Raw genomic sequence first — 21,723 nt, forward strand, 5'->3', positions numbered from 1 at the left:
CAGGTCGGCAACATGAATCATATTTTATTATTCCTTAACATCTTCCCATGAATGATAAATGAGATATTCCCAATAAATGATAAGTGAGATATTCCCAATGTACAACTATAATATATGATGAATAGGATTATGGGTAATAATTCGAACTTGTTTGGGAGGCCTGAAGTGCAGCAGCTTCAGCTGGACCAGTTTAGCCCTCCCAAATGGGCCCTTGTTTACATAACTCATGTATCCCCATTTCATTGAAGGGTCTCAAAGGGAGTGATTTGGATATCAGTCCTATAGCATAGACGTGGCCCATTGACAGCCCTACATTTTCTTCACGCTTAAAAACATATGGCTTCTGAAGGCAGTAGTCCTGCAGCCAATAACTGAGAGAGACTTAGTATATTGTTAATTTTGTTATTATTCAATTAGAATCCACCCAAGGGTCTAAAAGAGCAATAAATCAATTATACTGAGTCTGTCTCAAAGCCCCAGGACCCATCTTTTGATTTTAGTTTATTTTTTATTTTTTTGAACATAATGCGACATTTACACTTATTTGGTCCAAATAAACACGAATCACTAGGGACCGCTTCTTCCAAATAATATATGAAGATTTCTTGTCCTACCTTCTTATGGCCACATGGGGTCCCTATCTATTAATGTGGACAGGTTTAATTTATATTCTTCACTGAGTCCATTACATTCGAAAAGAAAACACAAATCGAAAACAAAGAAGAGAAGGAATGGAGGAGAAAGGAAAACAAGCTCTCCAATCTCCTCTAATTCCCAATCAGGAGGAAATAAGCATTGAGTTTAGTGGAGAAATGAGTCAAGCAAGCGGCTGGACAGAAGAGGTTGTTGCAGAAGTGAAGAAGCAAGTAGGACTAGCAGGGCCTTTGATAGCAGTTAGCCTGTTACAGTACTGTTTGCAAATGATTTCGATCATGTTTGTGGGTCATCTCGGAGAGCTTGCTCTCTCTGGTGCATCCATGGCTACATCCTTTGCATCAGTGACCGGTTTTGATTTGTTGGTAAGTCGGCTCTTTCTCTCGTTGTGATTATCCTTATTGAAACCATGCTAAAAGCACTTCTTGGAATTAGTGTTCTTCCTGTAATTGATATAATAAATTGATTATCAATATGAACCACAACTACAAGTTGCAGAATTTAGATTGCTAAGAATATGCACTATCCATATCACAATTCACATGCAAGTGGGGACTGGAGTGGGCCTATAATTGGAAATGCCTTTGGGCCCAGCCTGCTCAAGTCTTGGGTTAGCCTTAGACATCTGGTGGGCTGGGATGGGCACTTGGGCATATAAGGTGACTTCGGATCTTCCACAAAACACTACCCCTGTGCATTGGGAACATCTCCCATGCATAATAACATGTAAGAGCATAAGATGTTCCCATGTGTGATTGCGATCTCATGTGGGTAGGTATAAGGCATATAAGCCCCATCAGAACTCAAGAGAGGCCTGGGGGCTATGGGGCCTTATGGGATGGGCTGAGAGCACAAGGTGTCTAGGCCCCATCAAACCTCAATAGAGCCCTCTCTCTCTCTCTCTATGTATACACTAGACACTCAAAGATTGCTTTCTACTAATCTAAACTTGTTTCATCTTATAAATTTGTATATGTTTCTGTATCTATGATAGTTAGGAATGGGAAGTGCATTGGAGACACTATGTGGGCAAGCATATGGAGCAAAACAGTATCATATGCTAGGAGTTCATACGCAGAGGGCAATGTTGATCCTCTTAGTTATAAGCATTCCTCTTGCCTTCATCTGGTCCTACACAAGCCACATTCTTATAACCCTTGGCCAAGATGTCGAAATAGCGATCGAAGCAGGAAAATTCATTCTCTGGATGATCCCAAGCCTTTTTGCCTATGGTCTCCTTCAATGCATTATCAGATTTTTACAGACCCAAAACATTGTCTTTCCTATGATGATCTGTTCTTTAATCACAGCTACTCTCCACATCCTTATTTGTTGGATTCTAGTGCTTAAAATCGGCCTTGGCAACAGAGGTGCAGCCTTGGCAAACACCATCTCTTATTGGAACAATGTGCTATTGTTAGTGCTTTACGTTAACTTCTCTCCTACTCGTATGAAGACGTGGACAGGCTTTTCAAAAGAAGCCTTGCATGATATTCTCGATTTTCTAAAGCTAGCTATTCCTTCAGCAATTATGATTTGGTATCTCTTTCTCTCTCTCTCTCTCTCTAGAATTTAGACTCAGCCTTTTGCATTCGCCCCAGTGCAAATGAAATTTGTACTGCAAACAAACTGGTCAAACTTTAATGATTTTATTTTTTTCTTTCAATTTTATTGGGATTTTTTATTTTGATGATTTTCATATCTTTATCTTATGAGTTGATACAGCTTTGAATATTGGTCCTTCGAGATGGTGGTTCTACTATCTGGTCTTCTTCCTAATCCAAAGCTAGAGACGTCTGTTCTATCTATAAGGTACATAGTACTTAAATTCTTCTAATTCTCCCAATGTTTTTATATATAAGGCTTCTGATTTCTATTCAACTTTTCTCTAAATTTAAACAAGAATTGAGTATACATTAGCCACATTTAATTGTTTTACAGCCTTAACACATGTTGGATGGTCTATATGATCTCTGTTGGTCTTGGTGGTGCTATAAGGTTAGATTACATTGCACATATTCAAATTTGCACTCTCTGGCACTGAACCTCTAACAAGTTCTTCAGTTCTTATACCATTTTATCATCTTTTGATTTTTTTTTCACCCTTTCTAGTACAAGAGTTTCAAATGAATTGGGGGCCAGGCGCCCACGTGGCGCGCGTCTAGCAATATATGTTGTGTCTGCTATTGCCTTGACTGAGGGTGTTATAATAGCAACAGCTACCATCTCTGTACGTGGTGTTTGGGGCAGATTGTACAGCAATGAAGAAGAAGTGATCAGTTATGTGGCAAATATGATGCCATTGCTTGCATTGTCTGACTTCTTGGATGGAATTCAATGTGTGCTCTCAGGTTTGAACAACTTCCAATTGACTTTGTTCATTGAGTTCTTCTACAAAATGAGTTTTCTAAATAAGCATCTGATCTGCTTGCATCTATAGGGGCTGCTAGAGGGTGTGGTTGGCAAAATATTTGTGCATGGGTGAACCTTGGGGCTTACTATGTTGCGGGAATTCCTTCAGCTATAGTCTTTGCTTTTGTCTTACACGTTGGAGGAAAGGTGAGTCATTTTCTATTTTGTGTTTTGTAATCCAGGCTGTGTTTGGCATGCTTTCAAATAATTTATGAATTTTGTGATTCCAAGAATGACTTTTAAGTTTGAATTTATGATAATTGTTTGAATTAATCCTTTTTTCCTGGGCTCAGAATTCATTCTAAGAATTGATTATTTGAATGTAAAAAGTTTAGCTTCAAAAACAAGCAATAGGCTCAAAGCCATTCTTCAAATAGTGATTCTTTGGAGTAACTTTTAACCAATCATAGCCTCAGTTTCCTAGGTTGGTGCATGCTGAATCTTCTTGTGACAATAATTTTTGTTCACTTGGAAGGAAAAGAAAATCTATATGGTACTGCTTAATTTCATTAGCATTGAGCAAGTACTGAAAGAGCAGAAAATTAACCAAAGTAATTAGTTATCAAGTTTACTGGATAATTTTAATTTGCTCAGTTTATGAGACATTTTATCCTAATTAAATTGCTGTTAAAATTGTTATGATTAGGGGCTTTGGATGGGAATCATTTGTGCTCTTTCTGTGCAAGTTGTGATGCTTCTTATCATAATTCTATGCACTAATTGGGACAAAGAGGTAAGCAGTTTCTCTGTGAAACTCATGAATCACTTCCTATACAGAGGCCCAGGGCTGTCAATGGACTTTAAAGCCTGACCACCTTATACTAGTCCAGGATTCAGGCTTGTTATCTTACTAGACTAGCTTGCACCTGCTTAACAAAGGTCCATTGAGTTATTATGCATGGTTGCATGATGCAAATAGTCTGGCTTCTGGCTTAATGCATAAAGAGTGTTCAGGGCCTAAGGCCAGGGCTGGATAACTGAAAGCAACAAGATTCAAACCCAAGCCCAAGGCTAAATGCATAAGGTCCCTGAAGGTAGAACAGCCTTGATATCTTGAACCCACTTATCAGGGAGCAACAGTTGTCCCAATATGGCCAAAAGGGAGTGATCAAAGGACATGCTTCAAGTCAAATTTATATGTAAATTTCGAAGTACAGTAATGCCAGAAAGTAATTAGGCTGGTAGCAGATCCTTAGGCTATGTTTGGTTTGAAGGAAAAGGTAGGGAAAGGAAAGGAAAGGAAGGGAAACATGTACAAACCTTGTATAGGTTCCCCTGCCTTTCCCTTCCTTTCCCTACCTTTTCCTTCAAACCAAACAGAGCCTTAATGTATGTTTATACCCTTACAACTCTTGTGCCCTACCAAAGCTGTTTAATCTCTATTCACATACTTCATTTCCATTTTTCTTCCTTTTCTTCTTCAACTTTGTCATGTCATCAATCCTTTCCTTTTCCTTTCAGGCAAGCAAAGCTAAAGCTAGGGTTTACAGCTATGGCAATAACACTGACGTGGCATCATAAATTTGCCTTCTATTTATGGGCATCAAGGACTGGGTTAGATTCTGGTTCTTTGTTATCATTTGTAAAGCCTTTGAAATGCATACAAAGATTCCATCTAGTAACATTTTTAGTAATGGATACAATGGGCAAGGTTTTTGTAAGAAATTCCCAAACAATTGGAATTGTAAGATTATGCTGAATTAGCTAACAATCAGAAGCACAATTGATGTTTTATACAAAATACATTCATGATGACTCTATTATCAACTTAGGCATTCAAATTAGAAGGCAATTCTGGTTAGATTTGATCAAGCTAGGGTCAAGCTGAAGAGCTGAATGTTCAATATGTACTACCTTTAAACAATCCATTGCAACTGAGGTGTCGTTTCCATTTCCTTCTTAATGGAAAATTGAATCTAATCACTCCTTCATAAGAATATGGGGCATCTATAACACCTATGCACATTTAGGCTATGTTTGGTTTTATAGAAATTAAGAGAGAAACAGAGTTGAGAGAAAATTCTTAAGGAATTTCACAACATATGTTAAGAACTTCCTCTCAACTTTCTGTTTCTCTCATTTTTTACCAAACCAAACATAGCCTTATGTATGTATGAATTAGTAAATTTGTGTTTTTTGAAAGGGTAAAATAAAAAAAAAAACATTCCCTGAGGTTTCACTTTAACAAAAACCTCTCCTCTAGTTTTGAAAAAACCTGCAAATTACCTCCTTTCTCATTGTCCCGATAACAGAAATTCAGAATTTACAAAATTATCCTTACTATTGGTTAGGACATCTTTCTAAAATTCTACATAATCCGGAATGTCAGATTTGCCCTTCTAGGCTTCACTCAACTTGACAAATTTATAGGATAAAATTATTTTAATTAGGTTCGATTTCGGTTCAGTATTTATAAAAAACCGAAGTTATCAGTTCAGTTCCGGTTAACCAATATAGAAAACTAGATTCTATATATTTTATATATTTATGTATATTATATATTATAAATTAATAAATATGCATTATATATAAATAAATATATATATATATATATACATATATTTATAATTATAATATATAATATATTATTTATTATTTAAAATATAATATTTTATATATATTTCTATTTTTATTATATATTTATATGTTTTTATAATGTATTATAAATATAGAAAAACCGAAAATTTGATGAACCGAACTGACAATTAACCGAATTGGTTAACCAGTCGACTGTGGTTCGGTTTCGATTCAGTTATAGATTTTCCAAAAACTGGTAGGACCGGTTTAGTTTCAAAAATAGGTCCATGGTTCATTTTATCAAACTGTGAGCACCCCTAATTTTAATTACACTTTTCAATTTGACCCAAGGAGCATTTTTAATCAAAAGTTAAAAGTTCTTTTGGGGGTATTTTAGTAAATATTCATATGAATTGATAGGCATAAGGGTCAAATGGATATCTTAAAAAAATTAATATATTAGGTTAACATTTGCAATTTGGGACTGTTGCTGCCAAATATGGGGCTGAGGGCAACAATGTAATTTCTAGCGTTTGAGGTTGACGGGTCCAACCTACTAAGAAAAAGAAGATGTTAGAGATCCCGGGAATTATCCTAGGGGTAAAGGCTCTGATGGTTAAGGTAGCAGAGGGCTTTGAGGGGTTGGACTAAGCAAGAGAGGAGACTCAAAGCTTAAGTTCTAGTGTGTGTTTACCTTAATGTGGGAGCCCCATTTTATAGTAGAAGTTGCTTGAGAGGAGGTGTAGTTGGGAGCAGGTGGCGACGGTTGGCAATGGTTGGTGATAGGTGGTCAAGACGCATCCGGTCAACGCCACGTATCAGGGTCTATGGGATGGCCGTGAAGTATTCAGCCGACACCATGTGTCAAGATCTACACATCGGCCAGACCCCCTACATCACTTGCCCCCCCTCTCTCGAGGCTATAGCGGTAGAGGTTGGTTGGTGGGTTACTTTGAGGCCTTGGCTTTAGCCAAAGAAAGTATAGTACATTTGCATGGAGGTGTCGGCCTTGGCTGCAAAACTCTTCTCAGCAGTTGTGCGACAATTGCTCCTCCATTCACCCTGACCATCCTAGGCTGAGGGGATGTGACTGTGGCCCATGTAGGCATAGGCTATCTATGTCCCTTGTCCGTGCCTCGCACGAGCATTGATGTCACCCGTCATATGTCCATACGTGGGATGGGCATCGGGGTCAACTAAATGAAGCTGTGCACGAGGCGGTATGGGGGTGGGGGGGGGTTCAATTTGGAATATCCTTGAGCCAGAGTCGATGTTGGTGCCACATGGAGTTTGTCAGTTTGGGCTATAAGGTCAGTAGGTCTGCGGCCGTTGGATCAGTTGGACCTGTACCATGCATTTTTCTTTAAATAGGGAGGCTAGTTGGGCGACCCTCCACCATTTGCTTGAAATCTTTTGCATGGGAGTTATTGAGGACACCTTGACTGTCAACAACCAATCCCTTAAACCTTCTTTAGTAAACATCTTTAGGTAAAGAATTCATGTTCTCAACATATCGACCTCAGATTCTGGCTGTGAGGCTTATAACCTTCTTGACTAGAGTACACCTGGCAGCACTCCTAATAGTGATGGGAGTGACAATAGTGACTCCGAGAGCTCCCAGATGTCTAGCGTCCAAGTGTTGAGGGAGAGGGTCGTGTCTCACGGGGCTGAGCGCGATCAACAGAGTGTGGGTTCTACCAATGAGAGTACTAGTTCCACGTGGCCGAGGGCCGACGCTCCAAGGAATGTTCTTGGGCTTCTTGATGTGGTGGATGTGGAAGAGGCCGAGGAACCCACGACCAAGGAGCGGGCTAAGGCGTGATGCTAGGGCATTATCGTCACTCTGACTTAGACATCACTCTCAGCAAAGGGCAATTTAGTGTGTTGGCTGAGAGGTACTATATTCCGAGGGACTAGGGTTAGAGCCCCCTGCATGGGTGATAGGCCGTGGCTTACTCTTTAAGGTGAGGTGTGTGTCCATGAGCATTACCTTCACTTTAGGTTGCGGTTTCCCTTGCACCCCTCGTTTTTGAGATCCTAAACCATTATAACCTCACCCTTAGCCAACTCGCTCCCAATGCCATTAGGACGATAGTGGCCATATTGGCGATGGCCCATCTTCGAGAAGTGTTAGTGACACTGAACATATTTCAATGTATGTTCGCACTGAGGAAGCACTTTGGTGGGGAAGGCTTGTTTTACTTTCAAGGCCGATGGACAACTAGAAGAAGAAATTCTTCTTGTTAGTTGCCCCCAAGGATGGTCCTTTCGGTCTGGTTGGAGGAACCCAGATACATTGACCGAGAGGGTTATTCTACGCAACAATGATGAGGAAAAGGCTATGATGACTCAACTTCGGCTAGGCGGGACGATTCATGCTGAACCCTTGGTGAAGGAGGAAGCCTTGGTGATAGCCGACCTTAATCCTACCCCCCTTGCTATGGACGCTCCCGTTGTCTGCTAATTCCGAAATTGCTTGTGTTTTGTTGGCATTCTTCTGAACTGCTTGCTTCTTTTGTTCACAGAAATGGAGGGCAACAAGACCCTGACATGTGCAGATATTGACACGTTGTCACGGGGGTAGTTCTACAGCGGAAGAAACCCGTGCGGCGTCCAAGCCAAGGTAGGCCAGGACAAGCCTTTCTGCGCTTAGAGGCTAGGAGTTGCCCGATGGGATGGCTCCACCAAAGTCAGTAACACTGGATCATGACCTCAAGTCCAATGGCTGGGGCACTCTCCTGGCTCAGACCGGTCCATGGGAGGCGCTGCTTACGTGCTAAAGGGGGACAACCATAATGCAAGGCGACCATGCACCGATGAGGTGACTTGGCACTGATATGAAGGGTCTTCTGTATGTCGATGATGATAGGCAACCACTTGGGCCGGAACACACCCGTGCACTAAGTGCAACAGGGTAGCTCACTCAGCTTGGGCAAGGGGCTAGCGTGGTGAAGGGACATGCTTGAGCCAGGCCCGCATGCCAAGCCTCCCTTGAGTATCGGTAGTGCAGTGCCGGTCCAACACTGTCCCCATGAGTAAGTGTGCGCCCATGAGGAACCCTGGTAGCCATGCTAGCCGTTAACCAGGGCTGCCCCGCAAGGGGATGAAGGTCTAGGAGTTCCAAGGTTAGGCACCCAAGGAGGTCGACCACTCCTCCTCAAAGAGTACGTTAAGCTTTTGGTGGTCTGCCTGAAGATGACATCAATTCTCCCAAAAATCTTACAGGCAAAAATGACGGTCATGTCCCTAACGTAAGCCTGCCAAGCGTAGGCAAGGCTAAGCCTGTGTCAGACCGTCACAGGCTCCCCAACTCAATCCATTGTCGACCTCGACAATGGTCTTCTTGTGAATGTGCGTCTGTGTCCCGCGCCATCCACTTCTCCACCAGTTCCAGGGCTCACCTGGTCAACCCGAGTCTTGCCTATGTTGGTGTCCATTTATGGGGACAGAACCATTTCACCATGCCAACTTGCTTGGACTTCACCCCTCCAGTGTTGAGGTTACTCAAACCGCGCAATGGCTATGCCGTTGAACTGTGAAAGAAGGGCCCTCGAAGAAATGTGTGTGGTGCTTCGCGGAGGTCCGCCCCATGTATCATCTTACCTCAAGGCTCAATCGTCTTCTTGGTAGCTTTTAAGTGGTGCTACCGAACACGCTGATAGATCTACTCCTCATTTTGGCGATGACATGGGTACCCTTTCACCATGCTGGCCTACAGACTTCACCCCGCCGATTCGGGTTACTCAAACCTAGCCATGGCTTATGCTCTCTTGGCCCTCGAAACTACGCTTCACCTCACCGACTCAGGCTACATCTTCACTCCGAGGGGGCCCCACTACTGTTGCCTCAAGGAGACCTGACCGCTTCAAACGTGAGTGTGGAAACTTTTACCCATGAGTTGCCGAACATACACTTGCCTTGTGATGAGCTTCTGCTGCCGCAAGTGTTCTGCCTGAAAACTGAGCATGTCCACTTGAAACTTTGCCGGTGTAGGGCCGCCATGCTCCAATGGCCAACGTAACCACATTCCTAACAAGGCTCACACGTCTGCCCCCGCATGAGGACAACAACCAATGCATCTGCACCCGCAAGGGAAGCTGTTTTAGGATCATTGGAATGGGAACACGAACAATGAATGGCCTCTTGCTAGGCCGGATAAGCAATCTGCTCGGACAATGTACCGACATTCTATCAAAGCTCACACGTTTGCCCCTGCACGAGGACAACAACCAATGCGTCTGCCCCCGCAAGGGAAGCTGTTTTAGTGTCATTGGAATGGGGACACGAACGATGAATGGCCTCTTGCCAGGCCTGATATGAAATCTGCTCGATCTTGGGTGGAAGTGCCTAGGGACCGCACCCCACAAAATGCTGTTTGTCGTAATGACCGCTTCAACTGGATCTCGGCTAATCCGCTGAAAACCAAGTGCGACAGCAATTGGCCAACTTGGGGTAGTTCTACAGCGGAAGAAACCCGTGCGGCGTCCAGGCCAAGGTAGGCCAAGACAAGCCTTTCTGCGCTTAGAGGCTAGGAGTTGTCCGATGGGATGGCTCCACCAATGTGAGTAGCATTGGATCATGACCTCAAGTCCAATGGCCGGGGCACTCTCCTGGCTCAGACCGGTCCATGGGAGGTGCCACTTACGTACTAAAGGGGGACAACCATAATGCAAGGCGACCATGCACTGATGAGGTGACTTGGCACGGATATGAAGGATCTCCTGTATGCCGATGATGACAAGCACCTGTGTGCCATGATGATAGGCAACCGCTTGGGCCGGAACACACCCGTGCGCTAAGGGCAACGGGGTAGCTCACTCAGCTTGGGCAAGGGGCTGGCGTGGTGAAGGGACATGCTTGAACCAGGCCCACATGCCAAGCCCCCCTTGAGTATCGGTAGCGCAGTGCCGGTCCAACACTGTCCCCATGAGCAAGTGTGCGCCCATGAGGAACCCTGGTAGCCATGCTAGCCGTTAACCAGGGCCGCCCCACAAGGGGATGAAGGTCTAGGAGTGCCAAGGTTAGGCACTCAAGGAGGTCGACCACCCCTCCTCAAAGAGTACGTTAAGCTTTTGGTGGTCTGCCTGAAGATGACAGTTCTCCCAAAAATCTTACAGGCGAAAATGACGGTCATGTCCCTAACGTAAGCCTGCCAAGCGTAAGCAAGGCTAAGCCTGTGTCAGACCGTCACAACATGGCGTCGGTCGGTTGCATCCCAGCCATCCTGTGAACCCTGACATGTGGCGTTGGCTGGATGCATCTTGATCACCCATCACCAACCACTGACAATCGCTGCCACTTGCTCCCAAATACTACTCCTCTCAAGCAACTCCAACTATAAAAAGGGGCTCCCACATTTAGGTAAACCACACACTAGACTTAAGCTTTAAGTCTCCTTTCTTGCTTGATTCGACCCATCAGAGCCCTTTGCTAACTTGACTATCGAAGCCTTCGCCTCTGGGATATCTCTTGGGGCCTCTGACATCTTGTTTTTCTCAACAAGTTAGACCCATCAACCTCATATGCTAGAAATTATGTTGTTGCCTTCGATCACATATCTAGCAACAACAAGAACAATGATAAAAGGGAGGTAATTGCAGTTTTTTTTTTCAAAAGGATAAGGGAAATTTTTATTAAAATAAAATAGGAAGTTTTCATAATTGTGAGAAACATAGAAACATTAAAGAAGTTACCCTTTTTGAAAAGGAAGTAGTAAATGTGTGTTTGACTGCTATATTTTTATTAAAGAGTTAAAGGTTCAAGTCTCTGTTATTTTCAAGTCATTTTATTGGAGCCGGTTGTTTTTTAATATTTACACCAATAATCTTTGGTTGTCAAGGTGTAAATTTTGATGATTGTTTTTTGTCAGAATTTGGAATAGACGTTGGTGTAAATTTCCAACCATACACTAATATGCACTTCGCAACAATCCTGATCCAATGATTCCCAAGTTATTTGAACTTGGACTACGACCTTGAGCGTCTTGAGCTACTGGTTTACGAGTTTGTAGTAAGCAGAAGGCATGGCTCACAGTACACTTTACCATTCTCTCCGACCACCATGGCTGTCCGCTGTCGATGTGGCCAAGGTCACCGTTGTGAAGGCCGACCTTACCACCACCAAGTGAGAGAGATCTGAAAACGGTGCCAACCGAGAGAAACCATAAGCAAGGTAGAGGTTGAAATGGAGCAGATGGAAAATGGTGAAGAGAGACGTTAGAATGAGAGAAATTTTACTTCAATTGTAGAAATAGGTAAGTTTTACATTGATAATTATGATGTATTTTTTACATCAATTATCGATGTAAAAACATTTCAAAATGAAGTTTTACATCGATTTATGATATAAATATACACTATCCAAACACTTGTAAAATTGAGTTGGAGTGTAAAATTTACCCGGGTTCAATTTTACACCTCAAACAAATACGGTTTTAAGAAATAAGAGAAAACATAATAATCCAGATGAGATGTATTTCATGCTCGGCTATCGGTAGATTCGGTACCCACCAAGTTGGGGGAAAAGTTATTAGATTATTGCTGAAAAAATGCCGTACTATGTCCATAAAAAAAAAAAAACTACGGGCCCTACAGGGGACACAAGGCATGTGATTATACTAAAAAAAACCTTTTCGGTATCATAAATAATAGAGTTCCCCAAAGGTCGCAGTGTCGCACTATGATACTGAAAGACATGATACGAGAAAAAACCCAAAGTTGGTTCCGATCACTGTAAATAAATTCAAATCCAATCAAATTTTCCTGGCGGGACCCATTTGATCGGTGACTAATGCCTTGTTTGGCAAGATATAAATAAATAAATAACCACTGGAGTGTCCACTCGAATCAATCCTCTTTCAGTCTTTTGTTTGGTTGTTTGTTTTTCTGTTTGCTACAATTTACAGAAGTCAAAGCTAAATAAAAAGACAAAACAGTTTTTTCGTTTGAGAAAAAAAGGTTTTGGCTTTTTGCAGCATCGTCACAACTCACATGACTCGCATCGTTGCAGCCCCTACGTGGTCAAAGCAGTAATTCAAAGACGCGACGTAACGTGTTCCTCACCACTAGATTGGAATAAGTAGAGGGACCCATAGTCACAGTTTACCTATCGTAGCACTACCAAGTACCAATATCAATGTTGCCTCATTTGTTGAGTTTTTTGGATTCTCATCCAACGGTCTCAGTCACAGGGACCTTGGCTTCTGAATCATTTCTCTATCACCTGTCACTATGCTCCCATTCGTCACGGAATACTGAAGAGTCGATTTTGACCAGTGGATTGGTCCCGCCACGTGGAGATCTGTCTTTTGAACCTATTGATCATACTAGATCCAGAGACATTAGATCACACGCTGTCGGAAAAGCTGTTGTTCTCTTATATCACATTGGATCACATTCGATCCGTCTTTTTATAGTTCAGTCCACCCCCTAGAGTGGAGCACTAGATTTCTAGGCTCTTCCTACTGACTACTTTTTCTGTTGGATTGATATAATTTCTTAGGTTGTGTTTGAATAAGCTTTAGGATTTGTGCTTTCAAAGTCCCAAAGCACAAAACCCCAATTGTAGGCTTTGTGCTTTGAGGTTAAAAGTGCTTTATTATGTTTCTAAAAGCAATTTTTACCAAATTCCCAAAACACATTTTGGGTCATTTTTATTTTCCACAGCCCAAAGATCAACAGCAAAAGCTTATCCAAATGGAGCTTTAGTTTTCTAATTGTCGCTTCTTTAATGTCTCAATGTGAATCATTAAGCTCCATATTTTTTTTTCTTTGTTTGAGATATTAACCTTTAACTCCAATTTTGAACAGTTGGGAATGGGAAGTGCATTGGATACATTATGTGGCCAATCCTATGGAGCAAAACAATATCATATGCAGAGAGCCATGTTTATTCTTTTAATTGTAAGCATTCCAATTGCTTTTATCATGGCCAATACTACTGCCATTCTCTTGGCTGTGGGGCAAGATCCAGATATATCAGTAGAAGCTGGACTCTATGCTCACTTCACGATCCCCTGCCTTTTTGCCTTTGGCCTTCTTCAATGTGAAGTCAGATTCTTGCAAACCCAAAACATTGTCATTCCAATGATGATAAGCTCTGGAATTACAACTTTGCTGCACCTCCTTCTTTGTTGGGTTTTGGTTTTCAAATCCACTCTTGGTATTAGAGGTGCTGCTTTGGCAATTTCCATCTCTTATTGGATCAATGTGATACTGCTGGCACTTTATATCAAGTTCTCTCCTAAGTGCAAGAAGACTTAGACTGGTTTCTCAAAGGAATCACTCGGCAATGTCCTTACCTTTCTAAGGCTTGCAATTCCTTCAGCTGTTATGGTTTGGTAACTTCTTCTCCTCATAATGTCAAATTCTTTTACTGTTCTCATACTGTGCAAAGTCATAACAGTTTCATGTTTTTCACCAGCTTGGAAATGTGGTCATTTGAGATGATGGTTCTCTTGTCTGGTCTTCTTTCTAATCCCAAGTTAGAAACATCAGTTCTATCAATCAGGTGGGCATCTGATTCTTATCTAACCCTTTATTTGTTTGGTGTCTTCTTCCTAGCTGCTTCTATTCTGGTTGCAAATTTGTTCTTTCTACATTTCATGTAATTTTAATTGGGATGTCCATATCCAAGCCTTAACACAGCTGCAATGGTCTGGATGATCCCTTTTGGACTCGGTGGAACTGTAAGGTAAGAAAAGTGGGATGTTACTCCTTTTCTATTTGCTAATCCTCACCACTGTTCTATCCATCTTTTTTATCTAAAATCGTCATAGCCATCATGATACAACCTTTCGTTCTTAGCACACGAGTTTCGAATGAACTGGGGGCTGAACATCCTCGAGCTGCACATTTAGCAGTGCAGGTTGTGTTACTTATGGCTATTACAGAGGGTGTTTTGGTGGGATTAGTCATGATCTTGGTACGTCGAATTTGGGGTTATGCTTATAGCAATGAAGAAGAAGTTGCGAGATATGTAGCAACCATGATGCTACTTCTTGCAACATCCAACTTCCTGGATGGAATCCAATGTGTGCTTTCAGGTTTGGGACGCTTTTGAAGTATCAATATCAACAGTTTTAAGAAATTCTCTCTTAAGAAATTGGTTCTACTATAAAACTCATCATAGTTACTTTGGTTATCAGTCTGAATCTCTTCATCCATCATTTAGGCATTGCAAGAGGGTGTGGGTGGCAGAAGATTGGTGCTTTTGTTAATTTGGGAGCATATTACCTTGTAGGCATTCCTTCTGCTATTTTATTAGCTTTCATTCTCCACATTGGAGGGAAGGTTAGTATCCATGTTTCTTATCTTCTAATTTTCTGCCTTATTCTCCTTCATTAGTTTTTTTTTTTTTTTTTTCATTTTGTTTCCCCCGCTTTTGTGACTATGCATAAAGGATTTTCATTTGTTTTTTCTTTTTTGGAAATGTGGCAAACAGGGACTGTGGATGGGGATTATATGTGCTATTATTGTGCAAGTATTATCTCTTCTGATCATAACCATAAGAACTAACTGGGAGGAAGAAGTAAGGACCATTTTGCCTCTTCAGTTTAACATCATTCTGCTTTTAGTTTGTGTAATCTAATTAGTTGCCATTCCTTTTGTTTAGGTAAAGAAAGCTACACATAGGGTCTATGGTTCCAGCATCCCAACAAATATGGCTTCATAAAGTTTGTTGTTAAGATTCAATACATAAGAATCTTCAGTAGGAAGGCAGATGATACAATTACTGTCAACTATCCATTATTCTAGTTACTGTAGAACCAAGGAGTATTTTCCTTTAACGTTTTAAAAAACGACCCGGAAACAGAATCGTTCTGGGCATCGGTTTCTGGGTCAACAATCCAACTGTCTGGTTCAAACCGACGGCCCGTTCTGATAGAAAAATTAAAAAATGGTTCAAAACCGCTGAATGGATCGACAGTTTGATCACCCGAGTCAACAGTTTATTGACTTTTTCAATGGTTTTGACCAGATTCCAGGTTTAGGGTAAAACGAAACCGATTGCCTGAATGGTTATTGAGCCGAACGGGCCAACCGTCTGAATCAACAGCAGTTCGAAAACGTCGTTTTCCTTGCATTGTAGAATCCTATGTCCACAAGACAAATGTACCCCTTAACTTGAAAACCTATTAGGCAAATGGAAAATCTAGGTAGGATTTCGTTTTGGAAAATATTTTGTTTGATGGATTTTCAAATGGCTACAGTCTCACAGCTGTATTCCCGACATCATGAAGGACTGTTCATTTTGAGAATCTCCAATACAAAGGCCCTGTTTGATTGTAGTGCAAATCCGAACTGGATAGAAATTTTGCACCTGATTTAGCTGTGCATTTATTTGTTTGTGACTATGATTTCTACTCTATCTAACACAAAATTTACATTTTTTGTCTCATTGCACTCGCTGGACATACACAGTTATATTCCAAAAATTAATGCAAATTCCTCCTGTCTCATTTCGGTCGTATAAAGTTGGGACCTCGTAATATCTTCCCAACAAAAACGGTCCCAACACTCTTCCAACATGATTTCTGTCCGCACTTCTCACCATAATAAGGGGACCCTCCATGTATGACTTGTTCAAACACAAATCATATTAAAACGTATTGGAATTGTTTTTTGTTGAGAGGAGATCCGGACTCTCTCTGATCTCCATTTTCCTTCGTGTAAGATGGAGGCCACATCATTTTACTTCCTCTGAGAGAGTGTATATATATCTTCGGATTTGAAGGTGAGGCATAGACCGGGAGCGCAAGTGCATGCCTCACAGGTACCTGGGTGTCGTGGGGGAAAAGCTTTGGCTGTTGGGGGCCAACAGTCTCTGCTGTTGAGAACATTTTTGAGAATGCCACGTTACTAATGGAGTGGGGTAAAATAGTAATTGCTCCCTATTTCTTTTTAATAGTAATCATAAATGAACGTGAATTGGTGAACATGTTCAGTTTAAAACGCCCTCAACAGTGAGTCCAGATCTCCTGTACATTTGTCCCTATGGATCTTTCTATACATCTTATGTGTGAATTTCACGTGTGAGTGGGATTAAAGAATGTTTCAAATGCCCTCCGCTCCTCCATTCCTGTTTTTAATATATTAAAATTTATACTAAATTTTAAAACAAATAAAAAACAAGGGTTAAGGGTTTTTTCTTCCTCTTTGTCAAATAAAAAAAAAAAAGGTTTGCTCTCCCAGGAGCTGAACATTAGTAAGAGCGAATAAGATTTCCACTTCTAGAATTCCTTGACCAACTGCAAAACCACTGGTTCCTTGATCTATCATACAACAATTTCTTTGGTCCAATTCTGGCTGTCATAGCAAATCTGCCCAAACTGGAACTTCTGGGCTAGGATGTAATAAATTGACAAGAAGCATTCCCGACTCCCTTTGGATATCACAAAATCGCTTCCTACATTTCAACCTTTCACAAAACCAGCTTTTTGCTAAGATTCCCAAATCACAATGCCATTTCAATGCAGAAGCAATCTATCTTAGTAAGAACAAGTTTACAGGAGATGCGTCGACGTTGTTCAAAACAAACGGAACATTGTTGCGACTGGACTTGTCATGGAATGAATTCGACTTTAGTCTTTCCTGGGTGAAGCTTCCCAAGAGCCGAGAATATTTGGACTTATCCCATAACAGGATTAGAGTATCCCCAAGGAGATCAAGGGATTGAATTTGTATTGGCTAAACGTGAGCTATAATCGGCCATACAGAGAGATTCCATTCGGCGGGAAGGTGCAGGAGTTCAGTGCCGATTCTTTATTCCATTACCACTGTCTGTATGGTCAGCCACTCCCCAAGTGCTAGTAGCTTGGTTCACCGTGGATGACGAATATAATGGATTCTTTTCGTTGAGAGCAAACCCTTTTTTTATTTGACAAAGATGAAGAAGAAACACTTAACCCCTGTTTTTTTATTTGAATGATAGAGAATTTCGCAAAAATAACTTACAGCATCGCAGCCTCGCTGATCCAGAAGCTGGAGCCAATAAGCAATCTTGATCTTACGATGGTTAAACTAAGACCTCAGCAGCTCCAAGGAGCACAACCCAGGGTGAGACGCATGACCACCTCAAGAAAATCACATTCTCGAAAACCTAATTCAAAATCCTTGTTTTTTTTTTTTTGTGTGTGTGTGCTTGAAGCCCATAGATAAGTCCTTATTGCAAGTTACATTTCACTCCCCAATTGATTTGCTATAAAAGAAGGGGGAGATGACTAAGAAATTGTATAAGAAGTAGCAAATTTTACCAATCGGTGAGCCATTGAGTTACAAATGGGTCCAAATTCTCCACCAAGAAGAGATCAACAATTCAATTTTCTTTACATCTCCTTCAATAATAAAGTGTGACAAGGCCAAATCAGTCGTCATCTTCAAACCCTGAAAAAAAAGCCAGTGTTTCGTCCATTTCAGCATAGCATGGTTAAAAGGGTGTAGCTCGAGCAAAGAGGAAGCCACCATGCTCAGCCCAAGCACCTGAACATAGAGACCTTCTTTACATGCTATGTTTTGAAAAAGGATTAACAGATTAGAGCCCTCTTCTGCTCTTAAGTTCTTGCAATTAACATCACTGTCCTTCCAATACCAGTGAATGATAGTTGTGTTAAATACCTAATTGATCTACATATACAAAAACTTAATTGGCTCCCTTAATTTGCATTAAGGGACGTTTGCTTGGTCTGATGGTAAAATCTTGGGCCGACCACTTTGCACAATTATTATATTATTATTATTATTATTATTATTATTATTATTATTATTATTATTATTATTATTATTATTATTATTTTGCTTATGGAACTGAATAGCTCGTCCTAGAAACACAGACACTCCCCCCCCCCCCTCCCTCCCCGATCAGCCAAAGACTTTACCAACTTGAATCCATGTTTTTTTAACCAGCCTAGATCGGAATGTTTTGCTTGTATAGTTTTCTTTGTCTTTCTTGCTACCTGTTCTCCATTGCCTTGTAATCTGAGCTTTTGATCTTTTGTAATTGAACTAAGTGTGTAGTGTGCGTGTGCCTAGTTGGCTTTAAAAAATTGGGTAATAACTTTTTTATCTAATATATGAATGTCATAAATGATATTTAGGTCATATTTTATTTTATTTTATTATTTTTATCATTTTTAGTTTAATTTATTATTGATATTCAATTTCTGATTACAATTTATTTCCAATATGCAAATTTGATGACTTACATTCAATTTGAATTCGAATATCTATATCTATAAGTGTGAATGGATCTTATTTTCTGAATTTTCTTTGGACAGAATTTACCTCTTGATTTTGAGCTATAATGGGGCAAATTTGTATTTTAATAAAAAAAGCTTTAAGATAATCCAAATGAACAACATTTATGAATAAAAAATTATAATACATCATCTATCTATACTATTATATATCTATATTATATATAAAAGTGTGAATGCAATGTGAAACCTTTTTTTTACTAAAATTACCCTCTATTTCATTGTTTAAGAAAAGGTATAAAAGTTATTTGTGTATTTAATCAATCTCTAATTGTAAGGGTTGAAAATGTAACTATAATTATTACTTTCCACCTCATTTAATACCCTCTCATTAAGTCTTATACTTAAGGATTAAATATCATTTTCTCTTATTAAATATTTAAAGTTATTTTTCACTAATAAATGATACTAATTAGATCTATGTCAATATTTTTAACAATATAAACTTATATATTTTAAAACCGACTAGAAAACAAAACCATTTTTATCCAAATGGTGGCTAAGCAATTCAACCTTCCGAATCAAATTGATTAACCTACGAAGTCATAGGTATGTAATAAAATTTTTAAAATATAAATAAATATAGAAGATTACAATACAAATTTAGAAAAAATTAGACACATTTAAGATAATTTTATTAATCAAATTAAAAAAACAAGTATAATAAACAAGAATTATTTTTATTGATAATGAAAATGAAATACATAATTTAGAACTAAACAAAAATGAAATTAAAAAAAAAATAAGTGTAATAATCAAGAATTATTTTTTACTGGTGATGAAAATGAAATACATTATCTTAAAACTAACAAAAAATGAAAATATTTTCCCATTTGACAAAGAACAATAACTCAGCTTTTGGGTCAAATGTGCTAACCTTTAATGTCATAATTAAATAATAAAAATTAATTAAATATAAAAACACAAATAAAAAATACATAAATTTTACAAAAAAAAAGTCACATGTACAATATCATACAATTATCATATTAAGCAAAAAAATTATTTTTACACACAACAATAAAAAATTATAGAAAAAATTCAACACATCTATAATTCTGTATTTACACTGCTATTAAAAATATGAATAAGGTTGTGGAACTTTTTTTTAACTAAAATACCCATTTTTTTTAATAATCCATATTTAATTGTGAGGTTTAAAAATGTAATTTGAAGTACTACTTTTCACTTCATTCAATTCCCTCTCTTTAAATATTACATTTTCTTTTATGAATGAAAAAAAAAAATACACTAAGAAGATAAAACATGACAAAAGGAAGAGTATAACCAAATAGGTATGCTTATTAGTAATACTCGAAACTTTGCAGCCCAATATGAGGCATTTATATAATCAGATTTGGGTTTTGCAATTTGCATGTAATTAATAATAAAAAAACAAAAAATACATGAATTTTATAAAAAATGATATATTATTACTATCATTGTCATCATCTAGAATTGTCATGTACAAAGCACATGCACACTTACTAGTTAACAAATCAAATTTGAACCAAGAATATTCAAATACGATTTAATGTGTTTCTGGCCATAGTCCAACTATATGACCTACCACAACTATGAACAGATGTTATAACCTAAACCTAATGCTGCATTATGTGTTTCTCTACCAGTGTCAAATAAAACAAAAATAAAATAATAAATGAGTTAATAGTATCTTTAGATATTATTTTCTATCAAAATAAATTTAGAATAATAAACATTATACGTTATAATAGGTATTCACATTTGAATTGAATTAATCCAATGAACATTTCTAAAAACCAAAAACTTAAAATACATTTTATGTTTTACCGTTCGGTTCAGAGTTTAACACTGTTCAACTTCAGGCTTTCAGGCTTAGAAATGACAATGGAATCGGATCTCCCACCAACAAAACACATTCCAATATTTGATCAACATGATCTGAGATCGCATATCTAACACATGGCGGGTCCCAATCTCGTGGTGAGATGTACAGTATCAAATCATATTAGTAGAGAGTTTGAAAGATGCTTTGTTGGGAGGAGATCCTAACTCATGACAATGGGACAAGGGGTGGGGCATCTCCTCTCCCTCCCTGCCCCAAAATCAAAATCCCATATCAATCTCTGTTCTATCCAGAGTGGTGGGGTAGGCCGGTAGGGATTCAACGCCATCCCCATTCCTATCAAGAACATTCATTGCTTAGAGGCAACCACTTAAACTCTGCCTCATTAGGGAATTCACATCTGCATCCCATAAAGAGCAACCTACAAACGCATGTACATCAAATCATATTCGTAGAGAGTTTGAAACATGTTTTGTTGGGAGGAGATCCTAACACATTTCAATATTCGATCAACATGATCTGAGATCGCATATCTAACACATGGCGGGTCCCAATCTCGTAGTGAGATGTACAGTATCAAATCATATTGATAGAGAGTTTGAAACATGTTTTGTTGGGAGGAGATCCTAACTCATGACCATGAGACAAGGGGTGGGGCATCTCCTCTCCTTCCCTGCCCCAAAGTCAAAATCCCCTATCAATCTCTGTTCTATCCAGAGTGGTGGGATAGGCCGGTGGGGATCAACGCCATCCCCATTCCTATCAAGAACACTCATTGATTAGAGGCAACCACTTAAACTCTGCCTCATTAGGGAATTCACATTTGCACCCCATAAAGAGCAACCTACAAACGCCCCACAACATATTTCAACGGCCATGTATTGGAAATATCTCCTACTGATAACTTGTGCATGTGGGGGAAGCAGCGTGCAAAATTGTTATTGTATTACCACATTGGGAGACACAATGCATTGCAGACGACCAGGGGCCCCACTTGCAAGAAACCTTGTTCCAAATGTATGGGGATGGATGAAGCAACGATCCAAGTTATGCCACGCTT

The 21,723-nt window shown here is 39.6% G+C and overlaps 2 protein-coding genes across 6 annotated transcripts; both read left to right on the forward strand.

The window, feature by feature from the left end:
• Window positions 1–699: 699 nt before the first annotated feature.
• Window positions 700–4,818, forward strand: LOC148854972 (protein DETOXIFICATION 16-like). 5 transcript variants are annotated; one of them, XM_088982961.1, is made up of 8 exons: window positions 701–1,019; window positions 1,649–2,193; window positions 2,380–2,466; window positions 2,596–2,652; window positions 2,767–3,005; window positions 3,095–3,213; window positions 3,713–3,799; window positions 4,528–4,818. In XM_088982961.1, the coding sequence occupies exons 1-8, from the start codon at window positions 732–734 to the stop codon at window positions 4,585–4,587; spliced, it is 1,482 nt and encodes a 493-aa protein (XP_088839087.1). In that variant the 5' UTR covers window positions 701–731; the 3' UTR covers window positions 4,588–4,818. The 5 variants fall into 5 exon arrangements, with proteins under 5 accessions (XP_088839088.1, XP_088839087.1, XP_088839089.1 ...); XM_088982963.1 differs by having other exon boundaries at window positions 708–1,019; window positions 2,905–3,005; XM_088982965.1 differs by having other exon boundaries at window positions 883–1,019; window positions 1,653–2,193.
• Window positions 4,819–13,397: 8,579 nt separating this feature from the next.
• Window positions 13,398–15,255, forward strand: LOC148854973 (protein DETOXIFICATION 16-like). Its single transcript, XM_088941242.1, is given in 7 exon segments — window positions 13,398–13,921; window positions 14,005–14,091; window positions 14,218–14,274; window positions 14,388–14,626; window positions 14,755–14,873; window positions 15,025–15,111; window positions 15,196–15,255. Coding segments are annotated over 7 exon segments (1,173 nt in total).
• The last annotated feature ends 6,468 nt before the right edge of the window (window positions 15,256–21,723 follow it).

Source organism: Nelumbo lutea, chromosome 4, assembly GCF_056320005.1.
Source record: "Nelumbo lutea isolate HS-2025 chromosome 4, American lotus-T2T, whole genome shotgun sequence".
Classification (NCBI taxonomy): Eukaryota; Viridiplantae; Streptophyta; class Magnoliopsida; order Proteales; family Nelumbonaceae; genus Nelumbo; species Nelumbo lutea.

Bases quoted from the DNA above. Each gene is read 5' to 3' on its own strand.
- LOC148854972 (XM_088982961.1), top strand. From the start codon at position 732: ATGGAGGAGAAAGGAAAACAAGCTCTCCAATCTCCTCTAATTCCCAAT. The intron at 2,194-2,379 runs GTATCTCTTTCT...GAGTTGATACAG, and splicing joins CCTTCAGCAATTATGATTTG to CTTTGAATATTGGTCCTTCG. The intron at 2,467-2,595 runs GTACATAGTACT...ATTGTTTTACAG, and splicing joins ACGTCTGTTCTATCTATAAG to CCTTAACACATGTTGGATGG.